General features: G+C 51.6%; 1 protein-coding gene across 2 annotated transcripts in view; it reads right to left on the bottom strand.

Annotated features, from left to right (window-relative positions):
• The window catches only part of ITGA3 (integrin subunit alpha 3), a 30,003-nt gene extending 14,880 nt beyond the window's left edge, over positions 1-15,123 (bottom strand). The window contains exons 1-9 of one of the 2 annotated variants that reach the window (XM_043471071.1): positions 15,009-15,123; positions 14,364-14,592; positions 6,960-7,087; positions 6,559-6,635; positions 4,576-4,825; positions 2,969-3,055; positions 2,413-2,620; positions 1,757-1,953; positions 1-89 (exon numbers count right to left, since the gene is read on the bottom strand). In XM_043471071.1, the coding sequence (XP_043327006.1) occupies positions 1-89; positions 1,757-1,953; positions 2,413-2,620; positions 2,969-3,055; positions 4,576-4,825; positions 6,559-6,635; positions 6,960-7,087; positions 14,364-14,569 (1,242 nt within the window). In that variant the 5' untranslated portion in view covers positions 14,570-14,592; positions 15,009-15,123. Of the gene's footprint in view, positions 90-1,756; positions 1,954-2,412; positions 2,621-2,968; positions 3,056-4,575; positions 4,826-6,558; positions 6,636-6,959; positions 7,088-14,363; positions 14,593-14,856; positions 14,966-15,008 lie in introns of those variants that run through there. The other variant, XM_043471079.1, reaches the window with a different exon arrangement.
• Positions 15,124-22,301: the final 7,178 nt, after the last annotated feature.

The raw sequence follows: 22,301 nt of genomic DNA, 5'->3' as shown, positions 1-22,301 counted from the left end.
CTGCTGGGGCAGTCTGAGGAGCCCCCTGGAGCTGCCATGGTAGATGTACACTTTGCCCGAGCCCTCGAATGGGGCTCCCACAGCAATGTCTGGGAAAGAGAGATAGTTCAGGGTCACCCCGGTTACTATGGGTCCCATGGTTTTCCAGCCCTGTGCTGCAGGCCACAGAGCCCAGCATGGCGTGACCTCCCTGTCAAGCAGTGCTCAGAGCATCAGGGAACAGAGTTCTGTGACTTAGGATTAAAACTGGGCCCATTAGGCACCCAACTGCCTCCTTTATATATGGGAAGTTAGGCCCAGGAGAGGAAAGTGACTTACTAAAGTCACACAGCAAGCTAATGTCTCAGGCAGGTCTAGACCCCAGATTCCTGACCACTGGCTATTTGTTTTCCCTTATTATTGTGCCTTCCTTCTCCCCTGTCAACCGCCCCTCCAGACACCTGGTTCTTCTCATGACATTTACCAGCAGGGTCACAAAAGCAGGTGTTCCCCATTTGTGACTTTGCCGGATAGTTCTCAAACACTCACGTCATCCAGTCCTCACGAAAGTACTGGCAGTAGGTAATACTGTCCCCACTTCACAGAAGAGGAAATAGGCTCAGAAAACTCAAAGTTGGACAGCTAATGAGTAAAGAGGCTATTTGAGCCTATGTCTGTCTAACAGTGGGGGCTGGGATTTTCATCACAACACTATAACTTTTCTTGTTAACTTCTAACCATTATTTCCACAAAATAACCCCCAAATGTTTTGTCTTCTTAAACTTTCTAGTTTGCTGCTTTTGATCTGATAAGGCCTAGGTAATTAGAAAGTCAAGCTTGTAGGAAAAGTAGGCAAAGGAAGAATAAGTAGGTCTTGAGTGACAGCTGGGCAACTCTTGGATCAGTAAGTGCTTGGGCTTCATTAACTGAACTTTCTAGCACCTATTTTGGCTCTTTAGAGGTTCCTCTGCCTTCCTTTTGGTTTTTAGATATATTCTGGGAAATTGAGGTTGTCAGAGAAATGACTTCCAGATAAGCCAGGTGCTCCCATGGCAACCAGGCTAAACCCCTTGATTTATCCCTCTCCTTGACATGCAAGGTCTGATTGGTCTCCAAGTCCTGCAGAATAGTAACTGGCATCCCCTATATCCAGAACTTCTACTGTGTCCCTGTGCTTAACATCCACACCTGGTATAGTATATATATATGTATATATATATATACATATATATATATATTTATTTATTTGTCTGCATCAGGTCTTAGTTGCAGAATGCAGGTTCTCTAGTTGTGACATGCGGGCTTAGTTGCCCCTCAGCATGATCTTAGTTCTCCGGCCAGGGACTGAACCCATGTTCCCTTCACTGCAAGATGGATTCTTAACCACTGGACCACCAGGGAAGTTCCACACCTGATATAGTAATATTATATTATTTTTTAAATTTTTAATTGGAGGATAATTGCTTTATAATATTGTATTGGTTTCTGCCATACATCAACATGAGTCAGCCATAGGTAATACTATGCCAAATGTACCATGCTCCCATTTTGCCCCTTCTGTTCCCACCATTGTGTACACTCAGCCTGGCCTTTGATCCCAGTGGTAAGTGCACTGTTCCCGGAGGTCTACTGAGCTCACCCCTGGGGGCTCCCTCTGCCCTGCTGTGAGCTCCCCAGACCTGGGCCCGAGTCTGTCTCCTTTTTGGGCCGCATCAAGCCTGGTATGCAGCTGGCTCTCTCTCTCAGTGGGTGCTGGGGCGGGAGTGCTGGCTCATACCCTGGAATCCGTCTTGGTTGATGTCACCAATGCTTGCCACAGAGAAGCCAAAGGCGGAGTGACTGGGGCCGTGAAGAAGGAGGGAGGGGTGGTTGGGGAAGGAGGTGCCTGCCTGGTTCATGAAGATATAAATTGCACCCCCTACTTCCTCTTTCCGCTCAAAGTAATAGGGGGCACCCACCAGGAGGTCCTGCCACCTGCATAGGAAAGAAGGAGGGGGAGATGGAACACGCAGCATAACTGTTATTTAGCAGACACAACTGTGCCAGGCAGGGCACACAACTCTACAAGTGATGCCTCTGGCCATAGGTTGTGGGAAGGACATGGAAGTGTCAATGTGACCGATCTAATAGAAAACACAGCTTGTGGAGAAGCCATGTACACACAGATCACACCCAAACAGCTCATATCCACTAGGGCCATAAGAATGACAGGCACAGACAGTGAGATGCAGGCATCATGAAATTGTCATGCAAACACCCCAAATCCCATAAAGTCTGATTGCAAATCAACATGCAAAACGGATTTGTACACCCCTGCAAACAACAGGCAAAAAAAATGTACAGTTGCAAACCTCTATTTCTCTGCCCTCACTCGTGCAAGCCCACCCACTCATCATTCTCCCTGGCCACAGAGAAATGTCCCTGGATTCTCACCCATCATTGTTCAGGTCTGCCAGGGCAATGGCACTGCCAAAATAGGCTCCCACCTGCGTGCCCTCCAGCACCTGCCTCCTCCGCAAGTCTCCACCTGCTTCCTGGCTCAGCAAAAAGACAGCGCCCACATGTTGGTGCCGCGGGGCACCTGTCACAATGGTGATGTCTGTGGGGTGCAGGATGGCACTGCCCACCTGCATCGTGTAGCCTGGGATGGGGGGAAAGTGGTCAATTGAGACTCCAGTAAGGTTGGTCCCCTTGTACTCTGGTCATCTCCCAGTATCCCTGTTATCTTCTATTCCTCTATTCTAAGTTGGGCAAGAAAGTGGACCTTGGATGCCCAGCCCCAAGCCCTGACTGTACCCTGACCATGAACTCCGTGAGGGTCGTGACTCTGCCTCTGGGGGGAGTATACAGCTGGTGCTCAGGGTGTGCTAGCTGAACTGAATGCTACTGGTCTTGGTGCAGCCTGGCCTCTCTGCTCCACAGGCACCAGTGTGCCAGGGACTCAGCTCCCTTCTCCTCCCCACCAAAGGGCCACTACCACTGGACTTACCAATATAGAAGTTTCCTATGTCCTCTGGGTCCTTGTAACTATATTCAGACAAATCCCAGTCCTTCCGCTGAATCATGTAGCTGTTTCCTTCACAAAGATTTGAGGAAGGGGGTATATAAGTCACCACTCCTTTTCTCCACTATGTCCAGCCCCACCTCCAGATGAGGATAATAATAACCCCTTTGATCTGTGAGTACTTTGCCATTTGAAAATCACTCACTCTTTATTTTAACAATTCTGAGCTAGCATGATGACCCCCATTTTGCAGATGAGAAAAGTGAGGCTCAGGGATGGAGGCTTAGGGATGTCCAGTCATGGCTGGAATCCAGTCATCTGGGTACTGGCATACTATCAATAGATGACATTTCCCCCACCCTAGACAAAGAAGCCAGACTCACACCATTATCTCCTCCTAATCCTGTCCCCAGACTCGGGCTACCTACTTTCCCCTGTCCCCCAGGCTGCTGCTGGAGAGTACCTTGGCCCTGCCAAGGAGTGGGAGGTAAGACTAGCAGAGTGAGCAGAGGCCTCAGCCTCAGGTGAGCCCAGAGCTGTGACTATGCCCTGGGCAACCTGTTGGTCAAGAGGACAAAATAAATAAATCATTGGAATGTAACATACCACATAAGAAATACAGTCAATAATAATGTAATCACTTTGAAGAGTGACAGATGGTTTCTTGGCTTATAGGGGTGATCATTTTACAATGTACTTAAATGCTGATCACTATGTTATACACCTGAAACTAACATAATATTGTACATCAACTATACTGCAATTAAAAAAAAAAAAAAAAACAAGATTCTGAGCTCCCTCTGCTTGTTGATTCTGCAGTAGTAGGTGCAGTAAGGGAAAAGAGGTCGCTGTTGCTATAGCCTGTGGTGGAGAGAGGCAGGTGGAGGGTGTGTGAGCTGTCAGACACCTAAAAGGCAGTGTGTGGTGTGGCAGAATCAAGTGAGAGTTTTGATACAAGAAAATACTCTGCAGCCCTCTCAAAAGATTGCCTTGTATGTACTGACATGAAAGCATGTCCACAATTTTTATTGATACCTGAAGAAGAAGTAGAAGAACAATACATTTAAAATGATTTTCTGTGTGGGTATGTGTGTTTCTTAAGATACCTATATATTCTGAAACAGGTCTGGAAGGACCCACAAGACACTTAGCAGTATACATTGGGAAATGGGACAAGGGAGATGTGGGAGAAGAAGGGTGCTCTTCCTGTTTATTTTACTGTACCATTTAGTAGTTGTACCAGAAATATGTTTTATTTTTTAACAAGTTTTTAAATGGTTAACCTGGCATCAGATGGACCTATATTCCAATACACATTTCAGGACTTATTATGGCCTTGGGCAATTTATGTTACTTCTCCAAGGCTCAGTTTTCTGTAAAATGGGTACAATAATACTTGCATTTTAAGATTAATGAAGATAACAGGTGTACCTCTGGTACCTAGAAAACACTTTAAAATAGCAAAGGTGGTTGCTGATGGTGGCAAGGGCATGCTCTCCTCTGCCCTCTTGTGTGGAAGCTCTGGCAGGCTGCCTCAGGGCCTAACAGGGGTGGTGGTCTCTGCTCCTCTTCCCTTCCCCCACGGTCCCCACCTTTCCAGTTGTAGGCACCAGGAGCACCAAAGTACACGGTGTTTTGGGTGAAGCCGCCGCTGGTGCCCAGCTGGCACATGCCCGTCTGCAGGTAGTCGGTGTTGCTGTTGCACATCTCGTTGTGGTAGGTCTGCCAGTCATCCGTGGCATTCAGCTCCAGGTCGTTGCCTCTCACATAGCACTTGCCCACCATGCGCCGCTGGTCCTCTAACCCCGACCACAGCACCTGGGTGTAGCGGTGGGCACAGACCTGGGGACCCCCCCCAATACACACAGCTAAACCCGCAGCAGGGACTCTGGAACGGAGTCTCCATGGCCCCGTGCACCTCTGCTTTTGCAGGAGAGGAGTGGAAAGCGGTCTTCCGGCTTTTCTCTCTTCCCATGGAGATGCCTGGACCTGCACTGCCTTTCCAGAATTCCAAAACCTGCCCTGAAGGTTAGGAACACTTTTTGGAAGACCAGAAGGTACTGGATTTGAGAGTGGCTTGGAGATCTCGGCAAAATAAAAAGGGAAAAGGATGAGGGGATGTGGGGTTCAGGTTCTTGGGTCTAAAAGGAACTAGACACAGAGCAGGTTAGGAAGTTGCTTCTCTGTTGTCCCCTGATGATCCTGCCCTCTTAATAAACGGATCAATATTAGAATAACAACAACCACCACAGCAGCAACGGCTAATATTTAAAGAGTGCTTATTTACTTAGTAAGTATATGCCAGACACAAGTCTGAGCTTTTTGCATATTAATTCTCTTAAGCCTCCTACCAGCCCTATGGGCTAGGGATAATCACTTCCTCGTTTTAGATAAGGACACTGAGGCACAGAGAAATAAGCAACCTCACATCTAAGAAAGGCAAGGGATAGTCAATCCAAGGCTGTCGGGCTCTGGGGTCAAGCTCTTAAGCACCAGACTGTGCTGCCTCTCTCAAAGCTTCTCCCAGCACATGAGAGGTGCTCCATTAAAGTTTATTGGGCAAATCAATAAGAATAGGGTATTTGTAAAACAGCCAGGGGCCAGAGGAAACCCAGAACCAGGCCTAGTTCTTGTTTGCTTGTCTTTTGTGTCCCTTTTCACCTGTGAACCAAACTTATGCTCGTGCCGGCCCGAGTCTGTCCCGAGTCACTGGGAAAGTTTCTAGTGTTGGCACGCAGGACATGCTCACTAAAAACGAACTGAATGAGTGGACGGGCAAGTAGAAGACTGTGGAAGGACCCACCACCATCCTTAATAAGAGACTAGAAAATGTGTTTCAGCGAGCTGGTCAAACCCAGAGCTTACAACAATGTTCAAAGGTGACAGAAACCACAACAGTGATGACTATGGGGGTGACAAGTTACGGAAAAGGAGTGCACCGTCCAGACTGATGTAAGTATTCTACTTCTTTAACGGGTGTTGATTACTTGGGTTTATAATTTGCCAAAACGCAACTGAAACTTAAAATCTGTACATTCACTGTATGTAAATGTTACATAAATTTAAAAATGAAAAATAATTGTCTATCTGGGACTCAAAAATTGAGATCCCAGGGGCCAGCACTGACGAATGCAGGCTGGAGGTGACAAGTGACAACAGGGAGTGGCCCCCAACCCAAGCCGGATGAGCTAGGGCAGAAGGGCTGTGCTTCTTCCGTCAGCTGGCCTCCCCAGAAGGAGTGCGTCCAGGCCACACTGCCTGAGGCTCTCTCTGCCCTTTCCATCTCGTAGTCCCCTCAACTGATTCCCACAAAGGGTGAGCACCGCCCCTACCCTGGGGTGGGGGGAATGGGTGATTCAGAAAGGACCCAGGCTGGCCCTTGGGAGAGCGCCAGACACCCTCCCCATCCCCCTGCCACAAGTGCAGGATGAAGGGACACACATGCCCATGGAGACATACAGCTGCAGAAATCGACATTTGCAAGCTCACGCACCAAGGTCCCTTCTCCTGCTCTCTGCTTCCCTCTGCAGCTCCCGGGAGATGAAAGGAGACGTCTGGAGGGGGATCTGACTTACCAGGACTCTGCCTGCAGGGCCCTGGCTGGCCACAGTCACGCCGAGCCACATGTCCTCAATGATGTGGTTAGGGTTACCTGTGGGCATGAGAGGGCTCATGAGCCAGGGCACCTCATCCCATCCTCTAGGCATCCAGCGCCTCCAGAGGGCAGGAGTTGGTCCCTCCCAGATCTCCCACTCCAGCAGGGCCACCCTCCCTCCCTGCCTTCCCCAGCTTATCACAGTCTGAGCTCCACAAACCCCATTTGGTCCCACTCTTCCCTAGGGCTCCCTCTTCCCAGGTGGACAAGAAAGCACTGAAGCTGCCCAGCTGGGCCTTCTGTCTCTTCTAGTCATTCTCTCTGTGCTACCTCCTCCACCAGCCTCTTGACCCAGCACCACTGCCTAGGCCCTCTTCTCACTTTTCTCCTTGATGTCCATCCGCTCACAGTCATTCTTGTGGGCAGTGAGTGGGCACAGATACACAGCACCAGTCCGGTTGGTAGAGCCATTGGGCACAGCAAAGTCCCGGGGGGCACCAGCCAGCAGCCTGGGGGCGAAAAGGTAGTAGACTCAGGCTCACATTCGCCAAAGCCTGCTTCAGACAGCTCACTGCTTGGTGTGCATGTACCGAGCATCTGCTCTGTGCCAGGCTCTGAGGGCGGGAGATGAACGGCTCCGTGCCCCTCCCTCGAGGAGTGCCCAGGGTGGGGAAGGAAGGCAAGGAGACAGACACCTGTGGTCAGTGCCTCATGAGAGGAAAGCAGGGTGCAAACCAGCCCCGACTCTGCATGGGGGGCAGTCAGGGAGGCCCACAGAAGAGTACCTTGGCCTGAGTCTGAGGATGCTGCCCAGGGCTCACCAGGTAAAGAAGGGGAGGAAGGGCACTGCAGGCTGAGGTCTGGCATGTGCAAGAGCCAGGAATCGTGAGCAAGAGGGTGACTCAGGCATCTGCCAGGCCCTCGGTACAGCTGGAGGCCAGACACATGGGGAAGAATAAGAGGGCAGGGTGAAAAGGGAAGCTGTGGAGGGATTTTAAGCAAGGCAGAAACATGGCAAGATCTGGGTTTCGGAAGGACTGTTTTGGTATCTGACTGACATAAGCAGATCTGGCTTGGGGAAAGAACGCTTGGCTTCTGAGATGAAGGTAGATGGGAAAGAAGACAGCAGCGTTGTCCTGGCACAAGATTTAAACTCCCAGAGATCCGAGGAAAGGATGTGTGAGGTGGTGGGGAGGGGTGGATAGTTGGAGGCGTGGGTCCTACCTCTTTCAGCCATCGGAGGACTTAGATCTTGGGGTGGTCTGAAGAACGTGGGCAGGAAAGGACAACCGACCCCAAACCACAGCTGGGTGAGCTGAGTCAGCAGGGTCCTTAAATGACCCTGGGGTGTCTTCTGGCCCCCTTTCTACCGTATTGAGACAGATTTATGAGGTATGGGGGTGATGGCAGGAGAGCGGGGTACCTGACACTTTGGCGGAATGGTGAGCATGAGAGTGGGGGTGGATGAGGACTGTCAGTCACCTTGTCCCCAGTCTGCCTGGAGCCCGTCTTTAGGGATGCCACCTGCAAGTCTCTCCAAGGGTTCTTAGGGCTCTAGCAGTCCATCCCATACCAGACAGGTGACTAGAGGAGAGGAAGGCAAGTGATCAGCCTTGACATATTCTCTCAAAAGGTAATTCTTGGACCACTAGAATAAAAAATCCCTGCGATATTTTTTCAACAGGCAAATTCCTCAGCCCGTCACAGACAGCCTGAGTTGAATCTGAGGGTAGAGCCGTGGAACCTGCATATTTAACATATACCCCAAATATTCACATCGCAGTTTGAGAACCCAGCTCTACCACCCCTTGCTCTCCCAGCATCATCTGTCTGCAGCCTTTGGACGTTCTGCCAAGATCAGCTCCTCAATCCTGCTGGACCCTGCCTCCTGGGTGGCAGACATCTCCCAGATACTCCTCCATCTGCCTCGGCAATGCTGGTTCCTGAGGCTCCCAGCTGAGAACTGGGGCGCCAGGCCTCCTGTCAGAGCCTGGATGTGCAAAACAACAGCCCTGCCCGTAGCTCCTGCCTGGGACCTGACAGTGAGGGCAGCAGGGATTGGGCAGGGCCAGGCCTGGGCATGCCGGGGCCTGGGTGCCTCCGCCCACTGGGTGTCAGGAATGTGCTGCCTGGGGGTGCCATGAAGGGCCTGCACCTCACACCTCAGCTCAGACTTCACCCTGGAGAACAGTTCCTGAGGGCAGGGGTGCAGCTTCTCTATGCAGGGCAGGGCGGGCAACTCCAACAGAAGGGCTGGCAGGGGACCAGCATGGCAGCCAGGCCCTGTTAGTCATCCTTGATCTGGGCTGAGGCGGGTACCTAGTGAGCCCATGGCCTCACCACCTGTAGACATCTGCCCCCAGTGTGCCCGACAGGTGAGAGCGGGGAGCTGCTGCCCGTGGAAAGGGAATATTTCAGCCTTGGAGCTGAGGGGTCTGGTTCCAGGTGTCTTCTGCCTCAAAGGACAATTTCCTTTCCCCTCTCTGAGCTGTGAGTGCTTCATCTGTAAAATGGGACAGCAGCTGCCCCACCAGCCTCCAGGATTGCTGGGGGAACAGTGGGTTCATTCTTTAGAAGGGCCTTCTGACTATGAAGCCGAGACCCATGTGAGCACTGTGGTTCTGCTTTCTTGCGGCACCAGGATGGCCCCAGCACACCCCCAGGCCTTGTTCTGGGGACCCGGGAATTTCTGCCCTGCCAGGTGAGGGCATCTAAAGCAGAGTGCACCGAGCAGACTAGTTCAGGTGCGTGGATGGGACAGAGGGTGACGAGGAAGTAACACTTCAGGGGCCGAAGGATACCAGGCCATCAGTCAGGTCAGTGGGCAGCTGGTCATTCGAGGGTGGGAGCTCAGATTTGGCTGGAGGTAGCAGCTGGGGGTTGGCTACAATGACCTTGGAGGGGTGGGTCCAGGCCTCAGTGGGCAAGGGGTCCCTGGAGAACCCACACTGCATTCCAGGGCGAGCAATGCAAGGGAAGTGTTGCTAGGCCTGCTGCTTTCCAGGCCCAAGTTTAAGTACTGGAATGGCTGAGGAGCAGGTGGCCACACCCTCCCAGCTGCCTCATCTTAGAGGGAGTGGCCTGAGGGACCCCTCCTCTTAGCCTCCTGCGGTACAGAGAAGGCAGAGCTGGGCATGAAGAGCAGTCGGACTGACATAAAACCCCTTACTACCTATACCCTCTCTGCTCTCACCCTGCACCAGCCTGTGCCCCACTGAGGGGCAGTGGGGCGAGACCCTAACCCCAGCCCTGCATCCCAGGCCCCTCCCTCCCCAGAGATTCCACAAGGTGCTCCCCCCACCTCCCTGGAGTATTTTTAGCTCCTACTTGGCCCGCTTAGAGGCCCTTTAAGGCCCTCTGGCTCCCAGCCCAGGATCCAATGGATCCACAGCCAGAGGACTGGGAATAGATGGCGGGGAGGAGGGTGTGCAGAGGGCCGGGTCTAGCTTCCTCCAGCCACAGTCAGGTGTGGGAAAATCCAGAGGGTGGGAAAGATCTTTTTGTTGCCGTTGTAAATGAATGTAAGTTACTAAGCAAATGAGCACACTGCTCCTGCTGTTGGATCTGGTCCAGATCAGATCAGATCAGAAGCTGATCCCTCCCAGGCCACCACTGAGGTCACCCTCCTGGCAGCGGTCAGAAGCGGGATGCAAGGCAGGATACTCTGTTCAGCTCTTGCAGCGAGGGAGAAAGGAGATTGGACGGCCTCTCTCCTAGAGTCAGGCTGGGCTGGGTGGGGGCTGGTGCCCCTCCGGGTGGCAGGGAGATGAGTAAAATGACCTCTCAAGGGCTTTCAAGCAGCTGCCTCTTCACCCTACTTTTTGGCTCCAGCCAGACAGCCCCTCCTGGCCTTTGTAGAGGCCCTTGAGCTCTAAGTCCAGAGAAGCCCTTTCTCACTCCTGCCCCTCCCACCCCCCACCCCATCACTCTTCCTGGGGCAGATCAAAGCTAATGCAACAGCCAAGTAGAAAGCAACAGAATCAGAGGAGGCTGGGGAACAGGGCCCAGGGGTGTCAGGGCACCAGTTGGTTCACCCTAGAGAAGTCTCCCTGGGGCATACTGGGGCGGGATGATGTTCAGAGAAACAGCCCGTAAGATTCAGCTTCCCAGACTCATCACCTCAGGCAGGCACTGGGGTGGCCCCAGTGGAAAGACTTCAGTTAACACTGAGGGGCCAGCGAGTCCAACACTCAGGCCATGGGCCCCCATGCCTTACTCCTTTGGCCAGAAAGCCGGTTGGGGAGGGTTCCACTCCAGCTCTGAGTGCTTGGGTGGGGTGGGGTGCGGAGGGGTAGGGGGCAGCTCTCTGATGCCCGAATCCCAGCTCTGTGCCAACCCTCTGCCTGAATTAGCCATGTCCCCAGAGGCCGCTCCTGTGTTAGCTGAAACACTAGCCTCTTCGTCCTCCCCAACTGCCCCCAGTCCTCTTTCCCCTCTGGTGACTCAGCCTAGAATCCGAGCACCAAGCTGGGGAAATGACAGAATGAGAGGACAGGAGAAAGAGGCCTTGCTCAAGCCTCCAATACTAAAGAACAAGACTGTTTTTCTCATTTCTTCTCCCTTTCTCTGGCTCCTTAGTATCTTTTTCCCCACATCTGATCCCTTAGGGCATTTTTCATGTCCTCTAACCTCAATCCCCCTTATTGTAACCACCATCCTCTTCCTTCTTTGTTTAGTTCTGATCAAGCCCTTTTCACTTCATTTCTACAAGATCAGGCTGCCCCTACCTCCCACCCAGTTTTAAGTGCCTTGGCCTGGCCTGGTCATTGGATAAAGCCAGAGAAAAAGGACACTGCGCATCCAAACCTTCTGCTTGCAGCCACAGCTGCTCTGCCCATTTCCTCTGGCACGAGCTTTGCAGGCTGCCAGGTGCCTGCCCTACCCAGGGAAACATGTTTTAGGGGAACAAGTAAGCCTGGTTCCTGCCTACTTCAGGTATGACCTCATTTTCCTGGAGCTGTGGCCACCCCCGCCCCAGGCTTCCCAAACACCCTCGTTTCCAGGCAAAGGCCCCAGAGGTATCTCCCATAGTCCACAAGGTCAGGTCAGGCCAGGACACCTAGATTCCCAGGAGGGAATGACAGAACAGGTACCGGGGGAAAGCAGGGGAGGTCCGTGACCATCTCCCAGAGGAATAGTCCCTCTGCTTCCCCAGGGGTCCTCACGTATCTCACTAACAAGCCCAAAGCACCCTGGTCCTCTCCCCTTCCCTGCCCTGCTCCTGATCACCAGGAAACTGGAGATTCCAGAGACTGGGAAACTGGGGCCGGGGTTAGAGTAAGCCTCTGATATTGTGGGCATGGAACCACAGTCTAAAGATGAAGGTGATGGGGAACAAAGACACACTTTCGTTTTTAACCATTACTACAATAAGGCCTTCTTTGAGAATATAATGAAAGTTATGCTTTTCCGTCCTCCTGGCTCTAGAATAATGCACAGACATGCAAGACTTTGCATACACTTTCCAAGGTCCCTGTATCTTCTGAAAATCTGCAGGGAATTCCAGGCTCAGACTTTGTTCAGGATCATGAACCCTCCCCCATTTTCCAAAGGGACTATGAAGCTAACAGAATATAAGACTGCCACTTGACTTGCTGGTTCCCCTGAGCTGTGTACTCAGGCAGCTATTTACATCTGGCTACACAGCAGGCTGCAGCTAAGCCCAGCTAGCCCAGCTGGTTCTCCCTAAGGGTCATGGGGCAGAATTCAGTGAGATGAGGAGACGAGCCAAGATGTAGAATCACCCCTGGAAAGACTGAAGATTCCCAAGTGAGTCACCCAGAACACTATCTAGAACTACCTGTCACTCTGAGATTCATCAGTTTTAGAAACTTCTGGGCTCCTGAAAGGCCTAATGCCATCTCTAGCTGCCCAGGAAGAAAAGTAGGACTCCTCCACTAAGTCACCTTGAGTGAGGCCCTTGGTTAGCACAAGAGCCCTCAGCTGATGCAGTATTTAACCCAAATCATCTCCTTAAAACCTCAATATTACCCCCATGAAGAAAGTGCCCTAATATGTGAAGAGTCAGGTATTAGTGACAGATTCTAGATGGGAAACTGGTAATGGGATTGGGAGCCTCTTCTTTCTCCACAACGCCAAGTTGCCTTCTATAGACCAACAGAGGCAGGAAGGCATATATAGATCCAGGCTGAACCCCTTTCTCGGGAAAACAGGCCTAGAAATATCCTGTTTAAGGTCACAGAGCAGAAAATAAAAATTGAAAAAGGCTGGGGGGGATGGGTAGGGAGTATTGCATATTACAGAAACTATTACTTCCTCCAGCTTTCCATTACCTACCCTTGCTTTTCTGATGTTCTCTTTACACTACATTGCCTTATATCATGTTGATTCAGCATTGAAAATCTGAAAATCTTTTTCTGGGCTGGGGCAGAAAGAGCACTAATACAGAAACTTAAGCTGATGGTCACTTAGAGTCTCGAAAAGATGGAGTATTGTCTAAGGCCAGACCGCAGCTGCTGAGGCTGGGCTGGGAAGGATGTGGTAGCCCTAACCTCTGCAGAAGCCAGATGGAATTGAGGCCAAGTAGGCAGGTAGACTGGGCAGGGGCTGGGCCAGCAGGGCAGGGGCCAAGGCTGAGGCAGAGTCTGGACTTTGGACATTCCAACTTCCTCAAGTTTCTGCAGGTTCCAGCCAGAATTGGGAAAGGTTTCAACACACCCTTTACCTGACCACGTCCTCTTGCTCAGCAGGGTCTGACATCTCAGTCGGTCAAACAGAAGAGCCTGCCTGTGCTGTCCTAATAGCCTTCCCTCCTGGACAGCCTCACCTTCCCCATCTGCCCTTTTCCTCCACCTGCCAACCTCAGCACACTGAGCCCACGCAGAGAAACTTCTCAAACTTGGACATGCCCCTCTGGGCATGATATAGGGTGGGGGGACAACATAAGCAGCTGGATGTGTCTCCTTCCCATCTCTCTTCTCTGTCTAGCTCTTTCCCCTCCTTCTCCTTGCAGCTGTTGGGGAAGGAGAACAGAAGAGAAAAACACTATTTCCCTCCTGAAACCAAAACAAACACACTCAGGGTTGAAGATTCAACATGAATCCGTGGAATGCGAGGAGACAGAATCGTCTAGTGGGAGGGCATCACTGCTGGGGGTGGGGGTGGGGTGCAGGAAACCAAGGGGGAGTTGGGACGGCTCCTGCTCTCACTGCTACTTCTGCATCCTCAAGGGGTCTGAAGGGGCGCCTGGACAGCTCCAACCACGCAGACTCGCCGTCACCTCTCTCTTCAACCACCAAGCACTTGAGAAGGCCCTCCAGTCTGGTTCTGCGCAGGGTGTGGCTGGCGGGGCCACACACTTAGTGTGAGGTGGGGGCGGGCTTAAGTGCATGTGCTCGGAGGTCCTTCCGGGAAAGGAGAAAGGCGTTTATCTTGCAGTTTTCCCCAGTTCCCAGCCCTGGAGAGAAGAGGCATTCGGTCCACTAAATTCCCAGTTCATTGAATGGGAGGCGTCTCAGGAAACGGGGACTCCACTTTATTCTCAACAGAGGTTTAGAAGGCTGAGGGGCTGAGTCTAGACAGGTTCTGGCCAGGTCAGCACTTGCAAATGATTGCTGCCCCCATCCCACTTCCAATCCCTCTATTTCCCGCCAAACTTCAGCAGCAGGAGAGCCGCCTAGGTCCCCGCCCTCTCAATCTTAGCTCCCAAAAGCCGACGGCCTGCGAGCCTGGAAGCCACCGGGCCCTAGGGCTCGGACTCAGCTCGAGATCCGCATCCTGTGCGCACACTCTTCCTCCCACCCCACTCCGGCCAGTTTCACTTACAGGTAGCGCTGTTGTCGCTCTGTCTGCCGATGGAGGGCGACCGAGTAACCGAAGAGGCTGCTCGGGTTCCCGGCCTCCTTCACCACCAGGAATCGGGTGTCCAGGTTGAAGGCAGAGGCGGCGCGGTTGCTTGCGGCCACCATCAAGGCGAGCGTGCCGAGCAACGGGCGTAGGACGCCGGCGGCGCGGCTGGGGCCAGGGCCCATGGCTGCTGGCGGGAACCTGTCCCCTGGCGAGAGCGCGTGAGGGCGTGGAGCTGGGAGTGAGGACCTGTTCACCTGCTCCCCCGCGCTACCGGAGAACGCTCCCGCCGGCCGCGTAGTTAAGCCCCGCAGCGCTGATCAGTTTCTGGCCCCCAGACTTGGTCAATTTTACATCCGCTCACGGTCTGAACGCTCAGATTTCCCTCGGAGGTCCGAGGGTCTGTTCCCCCGCCTGCACTGTCCCGGGTCACCGCCCCCCTGCCCTGGGCACCCTGCCCCCCAGCTCGCACCGGCCGCGCCCACTTGGCCGCAAAGTCGCCTCCGATCCGGGTTCGGCGGCAGATCTGAGCAGGCAGACCGGTCCACCGCAAGGCAGACTGGAAGGAGGGGGTGTCCCCCGCGCGCGCCCCGCCTCCCCACGCCCAGGCCCGCACCTCCCCACCTTGCGCGCCCAGCCAGGGCTAAGCTTTCCTTCCGGGGAAAGAGAAAAGGTCCCTGCTCGGCCGCCGCCTCTTAAAGGGGCAGCACCGCCCCTCCCTCATCCTTCCTGAGCCGGCTCCGCCCTCTCCCCCAAACACCTGTCGGGAGACCCCAAAAGCTTGGATTTCCCCTCCCCTCCGCTTGCTTCTCCAGAGAAGCGTCGCTTCCCGAGCAAGATGGATTGGACGGGCGGAGCCGGGGGTGGGATTTGTCCCGCTGCTTTGCTGCGGCCGCTGGAAAGGCCGTTCCGGGCGCGGCCACCTCTGTGGGTCCTGCTGGAGAGCCCCGGCGTTGGCGCATCTGGGAACCAATTTCCGCAAGCCACCGGCTGGAAGGCTCTACTCTCCTCCGCCGCGCTGTGAGTCCCTGAGAGAAGGTTAGCGGTCTCTGAGCATTCTTCCTGGTACCCAGCCCCTTCGCCTTCCTTGTCAAGATTTTTTTCTTTTACCCACTTGTTCCCACCCACTTTGACCCAGGCGGGGAATGGTCTCACACAATCAGACAGATGTTTACCAGTGGTAATAACCAAGCATCGCTAATTATAAATAGCAACGACAGCGTTTTCTCCGGCGGGCTACCTCTTCTGACATCTACTGTATCATGAATATCCATTCGATGTGGAAAGAAGTCCCTTCTCGTTAGAGTGCCTGCATAGCCAGGGAGCTAGGCCCAGACTGTACCCATTTCTGACCCACCCTTGCCTTCAGGGCCCAGCCCAGCAGAATCCCAAAGGTCCCTTCCTCCCACCCAGGCTCTAACTAAGTGTTTGGAGACTGGGCAGGGACTTCAGCCCCGACAGGTATGTCGTGGGTGGCACCAGGTTCAGTTAGGTAGGCGGAGTCCAAAGATCTGGTTATCCGCAGAAGAATCTAACTAAATGGGAACTTGAAGAGATCACTCTGTTTTCTTGAGTCTAACTCAGATTTCTTTTGTTGCAGCACAAAGACCCACTTCCCCTGAGCATTCTTTTTTCTAGGCTTTAGGAGCTTTCTTACTGTGGTACAGTAGTTCATTCTTCAGACCTTACTTCTCAAAGTTCATTTTAGAGCCCCTATCTCTGAGAGTTTATGGTAATAAGATCTCCATATTGTAGTGCTTGGGCAGCGTAAACTATGCTACCTGCTTTACAAATATTAGTAAATTAAATCCTCACAACAATCTTTCAGGTGTTATCTCTGTTGTAAGGTGAAAAAACTGAGGCTTGAAGGCTACGCAACTTGAATTTTAATCCTATGCTTTCTGACCCTAGAGCCCTTTGTGACTACTTGTGCTGATAATTAATGTTCAAACCATACACAGGGCACATCTAGGTTTGGTGGGGCCTGAAGCTTGTACAATTTGAAGCCCTCTCTAAGGAAAAGGATAAAGAATTAGGAATACAAAATTAGATTCAGAGCATGGGGAGGGACTCAAGCTGAACTTCTTTTTATGAATCCTTTCACCTACAGACTCTCATTTCATTGTCATTTGGCCTCATTCAACTTAAGGAGGAAACTAGATGTCCAAGGTCACACAACTCATGGGAGGCCAGAGCTAGAACTGTAGGCCACTGGCCACAGCTGTGTCTTTAAGAGACAAATTCCAGGCAGATGTTGATTGGAAAGCCAGACACGCCTGAACAAAAGCAGCTGTGATAGCAGAGTTTCTCTAAAGTGTTTGGGGAGAGGACACTTGTCCCTGTCTGCCCTTGGAGCAGCATTTGTTCCCAAGCTGTGACTCTCAGAACTGCCCAGCCTCTCTCCACGGACCACTTTGTGGTCCAGAGCCTCCAGGGGTTAGGAGATGTGGAACTAAGCAATAGGAAGCTGACCTGGATTGAATAGTTAGCTTGCTCTCCTTCCAGTGGGCTGCTGGGTCCTCCACCTCATCCTTGGAGAAGGGGGAACAGCCAGGACCAGGAACCCAGGGGCCAGGGTGGACACTCAGTGTGGACAGGGGTCCTGCCTGAAACAGCTTTGATAGTTCTGTCATGACAGATGGGCTCTATGCCAGGTGTTATCTCTTTGGCCATCCCAAACAGGAATGACCAGCATGTCCGATCCCAGGCTTGGGAGCAGGAAAGGGATGAGGGATGGTTTTTCCACTGTGGGGGAGTTTCCAGAGGGAATGTGGAAGTGGGAGCAGGGGGCATCTGGTAGGGGGAGGGCCCAAGCTAAGGAATTTGGAGGAGTGTCAGACAGATCTAGGGGCTTCCTTGGTAGCTCAGCTGGTAAAGAATCCACCTGCAATGCAGGAGACCCTGGTTCGGTTCCTGGGTCGGGAAGATACCCTGGAGGAGGGCATGGCAACCCACTCCAGTATTCTCGCCTGGAGAATTCCCACGGACAGAGAAGCCTGGCAGGCAACAGTCCATGGGGTTGCAAAGAGTCGGACATGACTGAGCACAGCACAGCAGACAAATCTGGGGGAGATGGAATGGAGGTGGAGAGATGAAGGGACTGGAAGGGTCTCTGGGCTGGAGAGATGCGGAAAGAGAAATCCACAGTTCAGTGGCATTATCATCCGCAGCCTCATCTCACCCCTCAATTGACTTTATCAGGCCAACTCTTCCTGTAGAGAAGGGAGCCACTAGAAATGTTGACCCAGAGAACAGCATGTGTAATGAGGAGTTTGAGACCATATTTTGATGTCTGACTGCTGACACCTCTTCAGCTGTCCCCTCTCCCTCTTCAGCCTGAGTGCTGTGCTGCCTCCTTTGGTGTCCATGGGAGATTTGAACCATGCAAGCCCCTTTCCTCACAAATGCTCCACCAATTTCACTCCCTCACCACAGTAAAAACCCCAGCCAGTCTCCTTTCTTCCCTCTCTCAAGCCATTTTGGACCTGCTTGAGGAGCCAGCCCTGCTCCTCCAGAGACCTCAATTACATAAATAATAAAACTTTTCTTTCCATCTTGGCGTGGGTGTGACATCATCAGTCTTGACATTGAACCAAATTTTGGATGGGGGTCCATCTGTCTCTTTTGGTGACCATGACAACATACAAACTGTGGGTCCTGCTGTAGAGTGAGGGAGGCTTCCTGGAGAAGGAAAATCTGGACAAGTGAGAAGGAAAGGACTAGCAAGAGGGAGCCTCAAGAGAGAGGAAAGCAGAAGAGTCAGGGCTTAGCTTGGGGTACAGTTTCCCATTTGTAACATGAAAACATCAGATGCTGTAAAGGACCTTCCATTTATTCCATTTATATATTCATACCAGCTTTCCTCTGCACCCCGCCCCATGCAACACTCCGCTTGCCCCCATCTCACTCTCCCAGATCCCACTTGCTCACTCACTTCTCACAGGAAAGTCAGCACGTATATGGAGAGATATGGATGGAGTAGAATTGTGGTGCCAAAAGGGCTGAATGCAGGCTATCTTCTGCCCTCTCACCTTGTACAAGTTACATGTTGCCTATGTGTCTATTTGTTTCTGAATGTTTTATGTACATTTGAATTCAGAAAGGGAGCTAATGTTTGTTGAGCACCTACTGTGTAGCCACCCCTTTATGTATATCTTCTAATAGCCTTATGAGGTGAAGATGTCACCCACTTTACAGCTGAAAATACTGAGATGCCCAAGGTACCTCCCCCAGGCACCCTGCTTCCCCCATGCCCCGATCATCTTGGCTGCCTTCTGTTCTTCCAGGACACTACAGCTTAGAAGTCACATCCTCCAGGCCTCAGTTTCCCCATCTATGAAATGAAAGAGCTGGAAGAAATCCCTTATTATTCCTCACCTGGCATCCCTGTGTCCCAAGGCTCCTAGTATTTGTTGAACTAAGTGGACCAAATCTCAGCTATTGAATTAAGACTCAGGTCCCTGTCTCTGACTTGAATTGAAAATGCAAATTATTGGGGAGGGAGCGGGAGCAGTGAAGCATGAATGGGTTTATCAGATTTCCTTTCTCCTATGACCCAGATATGGGGGCAGAACAGGCACCCAGGCCAAACAACTTCTCTGGCTCAGAATCTGTCAGTCTCAAGCGTTCATTGACAGCCTGCTATGTACTGGCACGGAGCTGAGAACCTCCAGAGGCTCAAAAATGAATGAGAGCATCTTCAGGAGGCCAGGGTTTCATCCTGGCCTCACATTCTGAAAGCTCTCAGATTTTAAGAGGCTAAATCCACATTGCATTATATTTTAGGGCTGGTGATTACGGAACAATGGGTGGTTGTTAGAAAGAACATTCTGGCTATAGCATGAAGTTGGCATTGCCAGGAGGAACTGGGCTGGGAGGGCAGCTGTAATGATTTGGGCAATGGGTGAAGTGGGATGAAAAGGGGCAGAAGGAGGGAGGGAGAGAGTGAGTGAGAAGGCCCCAAGGTGCTGATCTGACTTGGACTTAGGTAAAGGTGTGTGTGGGGGTGGGTGGGTGGGTATGCAGGGGGTGGGGGAAGGAGAGAACAGAGTGACTCCCACAGGGGCCTGGTGAGTAGGCCCCAGACATCCGGAAAATTCTGTGCTAGCCAACCGCTTTGCCTTTCTAATTCCTCTGACCCTCTCCATGGTTCCCTTGCTGTCCCCCATAGCCTAGGCCTTGCTGCACATGCCTTGACCTTCTGACTGGGAGTTTAGGACTTGGGTGGGCTCTTCAGCATCTCTACTTCATGCCAAGGTGGCCCCTTCAAGTTTGAGAGGCCACTTGGTGGCCCCAGCTGAGCTGAGTCACCAGGCCCCTTGGGGAGATGCCTTCTCATTGGCAGAGTTCTGTGCTCAGGTGTGAAATCTGGACAGGTGCCGGGCTTCATCTGCACCCCCCCCTTCCACTCCTACTAATGTCTTAGAGATTCTGCTAGGGGTGGAGGGCCATGTGTGTGTGGTTGTCCATGGAACATTCCTACACACATGTTGGTTGGAACATGTCTGTGCATGTCATCCCTTACACATTTATACATGTTTGCCTATGTGACTATTTGTCTCTGAATGTTTTATGTACATTTGAATTCAGAAAGGGAGCTGTTTACTGAGCACCTACTATGTAGCCAGCCTTTATGTATATCTTCTAGTAGCTTTATGAGGTGGAGATGTCACCCACTTTACAGCTGAAAATACCGAGATGCCCAAGGTACTCAGGTACCCAAGGTACCAGGCACCCTGCTTTCCCCACCCCCCAATCATCTTGGCTGCTTTCTGTTCTAAGTCTCTACAACTTAGAAGTCACGTCCCTGAAGTAGGGATTCTGCCTTCACTGGAACTTTATCTCCTTGGGCACCCGCCTCCTCTGAGGGGCACACCCAGTAGTGGTCTTTGGTTCTTTGCCCCTGACCCCTCTGGGGTGGCAGCAGGAACCCTGGTGACCTCCCTCTTCACCCTCTCTTGGTCCTCCTTCCTCTCTGTCTCTTCCTAGCACCTCACCCCCTTGCGAGACTCCTCAGCCCACCCTGGGCTTCTGTTCTTGTTCCTCCCTCTGCCTCCCCAGATCACTGTTTGTGTATTAGCATTCCCCTCCCTGCTGATGACCCCCATCCAAATGCCTCCAGGCCCCAGCCTTGATGTTCAGATCTTGTCAACCACCTCCAGCTGGCCACCCACAGGTTTCCCAGATTCTGAGTGTCCAGATCTGGCTCAGCAACTTCCACTTGTCCCCACCGCCTGCTCCTCTATTTTTTTCATTTATTTTTATTAGTTGGAGGCTAATTACTTTACAATATTGTAGTGGTTTTTGCCATACATTGACATGAATCAGCCATGGATTTACATGTGTTCCCCATCCTGAACCGCCCCCCCCTCCACTTCCCTCCCCATCCCATCCCTCTGGGTCATCCCAGTGCGCCAGCCCCGAGCACTTGTCTCATGCATCCAACCTGGACTGGCGATCTGTTTCACACTTGATAATATACATATTTCGATGCTTTTCTCTCAGATCATCCCACCCTCGCCTTCTCCCATAGAGTCCAAAAGTCTGTTCTATACATCTGTGTCTCTTTTTCTGTCTTGCATATAGGGTTATCGTTACCATCTTTCTAAATTCCATATATATGCGTTAGTATACTGTATTATGTTTTATCTTTCTGGCTTACTTCACTCTGATAATGGTCCAGTTTCATCCATCTCATTAGAACTGATTCAAATGTATTCTTTTTAATGGCTGAGTAATATTCCATTGTGTATATGTACCACAGCTTTCTTATCCATTTGTCTGCTGATGGGCATCTAGGTTGCTTCCATGTCCTGGCTATTATAAACAGTGCTGCGATGAACATTGGGGTACACGTGTCTCTTTCATTTCTGGTTTCCTCGGTGTGTATGCCCAGGAGTGGGATTGCTGGGTCATATGGCAGTTCTCGCCTGCTCCTCTCGACAGCCTCTATCTCAGTGCCTCACCCCCAGCAGGATTTCATGGACACTCCAAGTCTGGTCCGTGCCACTTGATCTTCGCATAAGCTGAGCCCTCTGCCTGGAATACTCCATACCTCCTTGTCCACTTGGAAAATCTCCACTTGTTCTTCAAAATCTTTCATGAATTTTCACTTTATTCCTTCACTCCTGCCCCCTTGAACCCTGAGTACACACACACACACACACACACACACACACACACACACAGATGTAATCACTTTTGCATCTTCCAGGCCTTGTACTGACTTGTAGGCTGGGCTCATAGTGTGGTTATAGACTGATAGGACTATCAGTTCAATTCAGTCGCTCAGTCATGTCCAGCTCTTTGCGACCCCATGGACTGCAGCACACCAGGTTTCCCTGTCCATCACCAACTCCTGGAACTTGCTCAAACTCATGTCCATTGAGTCGGTGATGCCATCCAACCATCTCATTCTCTGTTGTCCCCTTTTCCTCCTTCCTTCAATCTTTCCCAGCATCAGGGTCTTTTCCAATGAGTCAGTTCTTTGCATCTGGTGGCCAAAGTATTTGAATTTCAGCTTCAGCATCAGTCCTTCCAATGAACACCTAGGACTGATCTCCTTTAAGATGGACTGGTTGGATCTCCTTGAAGTCCAAGGGACTCTCAAGAGTCTTCTTCAGCCTCACAGTTCAAAAGCATTAATTCTTCTGCACTCAGCTTTCTTTATAATCCAACTCTTAGACCCATACATGACTACTGGAAAAACCATAGCTCTGACTAGATGGACCTTTGTTGGCAAAGTAATGTCTCTGCTTTTTAATATGCTGTCTAGGTTGGTCATAACTTTTCTTCCAAGGAGCAAGTGTCTTTTAATTTCATGGCTGCAGTCACCATCTGCAGTGATTTTGGAGTCCAAGTAAATAAAGTCTGTCACTGTTTCCATTTTTCCCTTGTCTATTTGTTATGAAGTGATGG

Source organism: Cervus canadensis, chromosome 1 (genome assembly GCF_019320065.1).
Source record: "Cervus canadensis isolate Bull #8, Minnesota chromosome 1, ASM1932006v1, whole genome shotgun sequence".
In the NCBI taxonomy this organism is placed as follows: domain Eukaryota; kingdom Metazoa; phylum Chordata; class Mammalia; order Artiodactyla; family Cervidae; genus Cervus; species Cervus canadensis.
The sequence above is the reverse complement of the archived record's forward strand: the minus strand, read 5'-3'. Positions and strand labels throughout refer to the sequence as shown.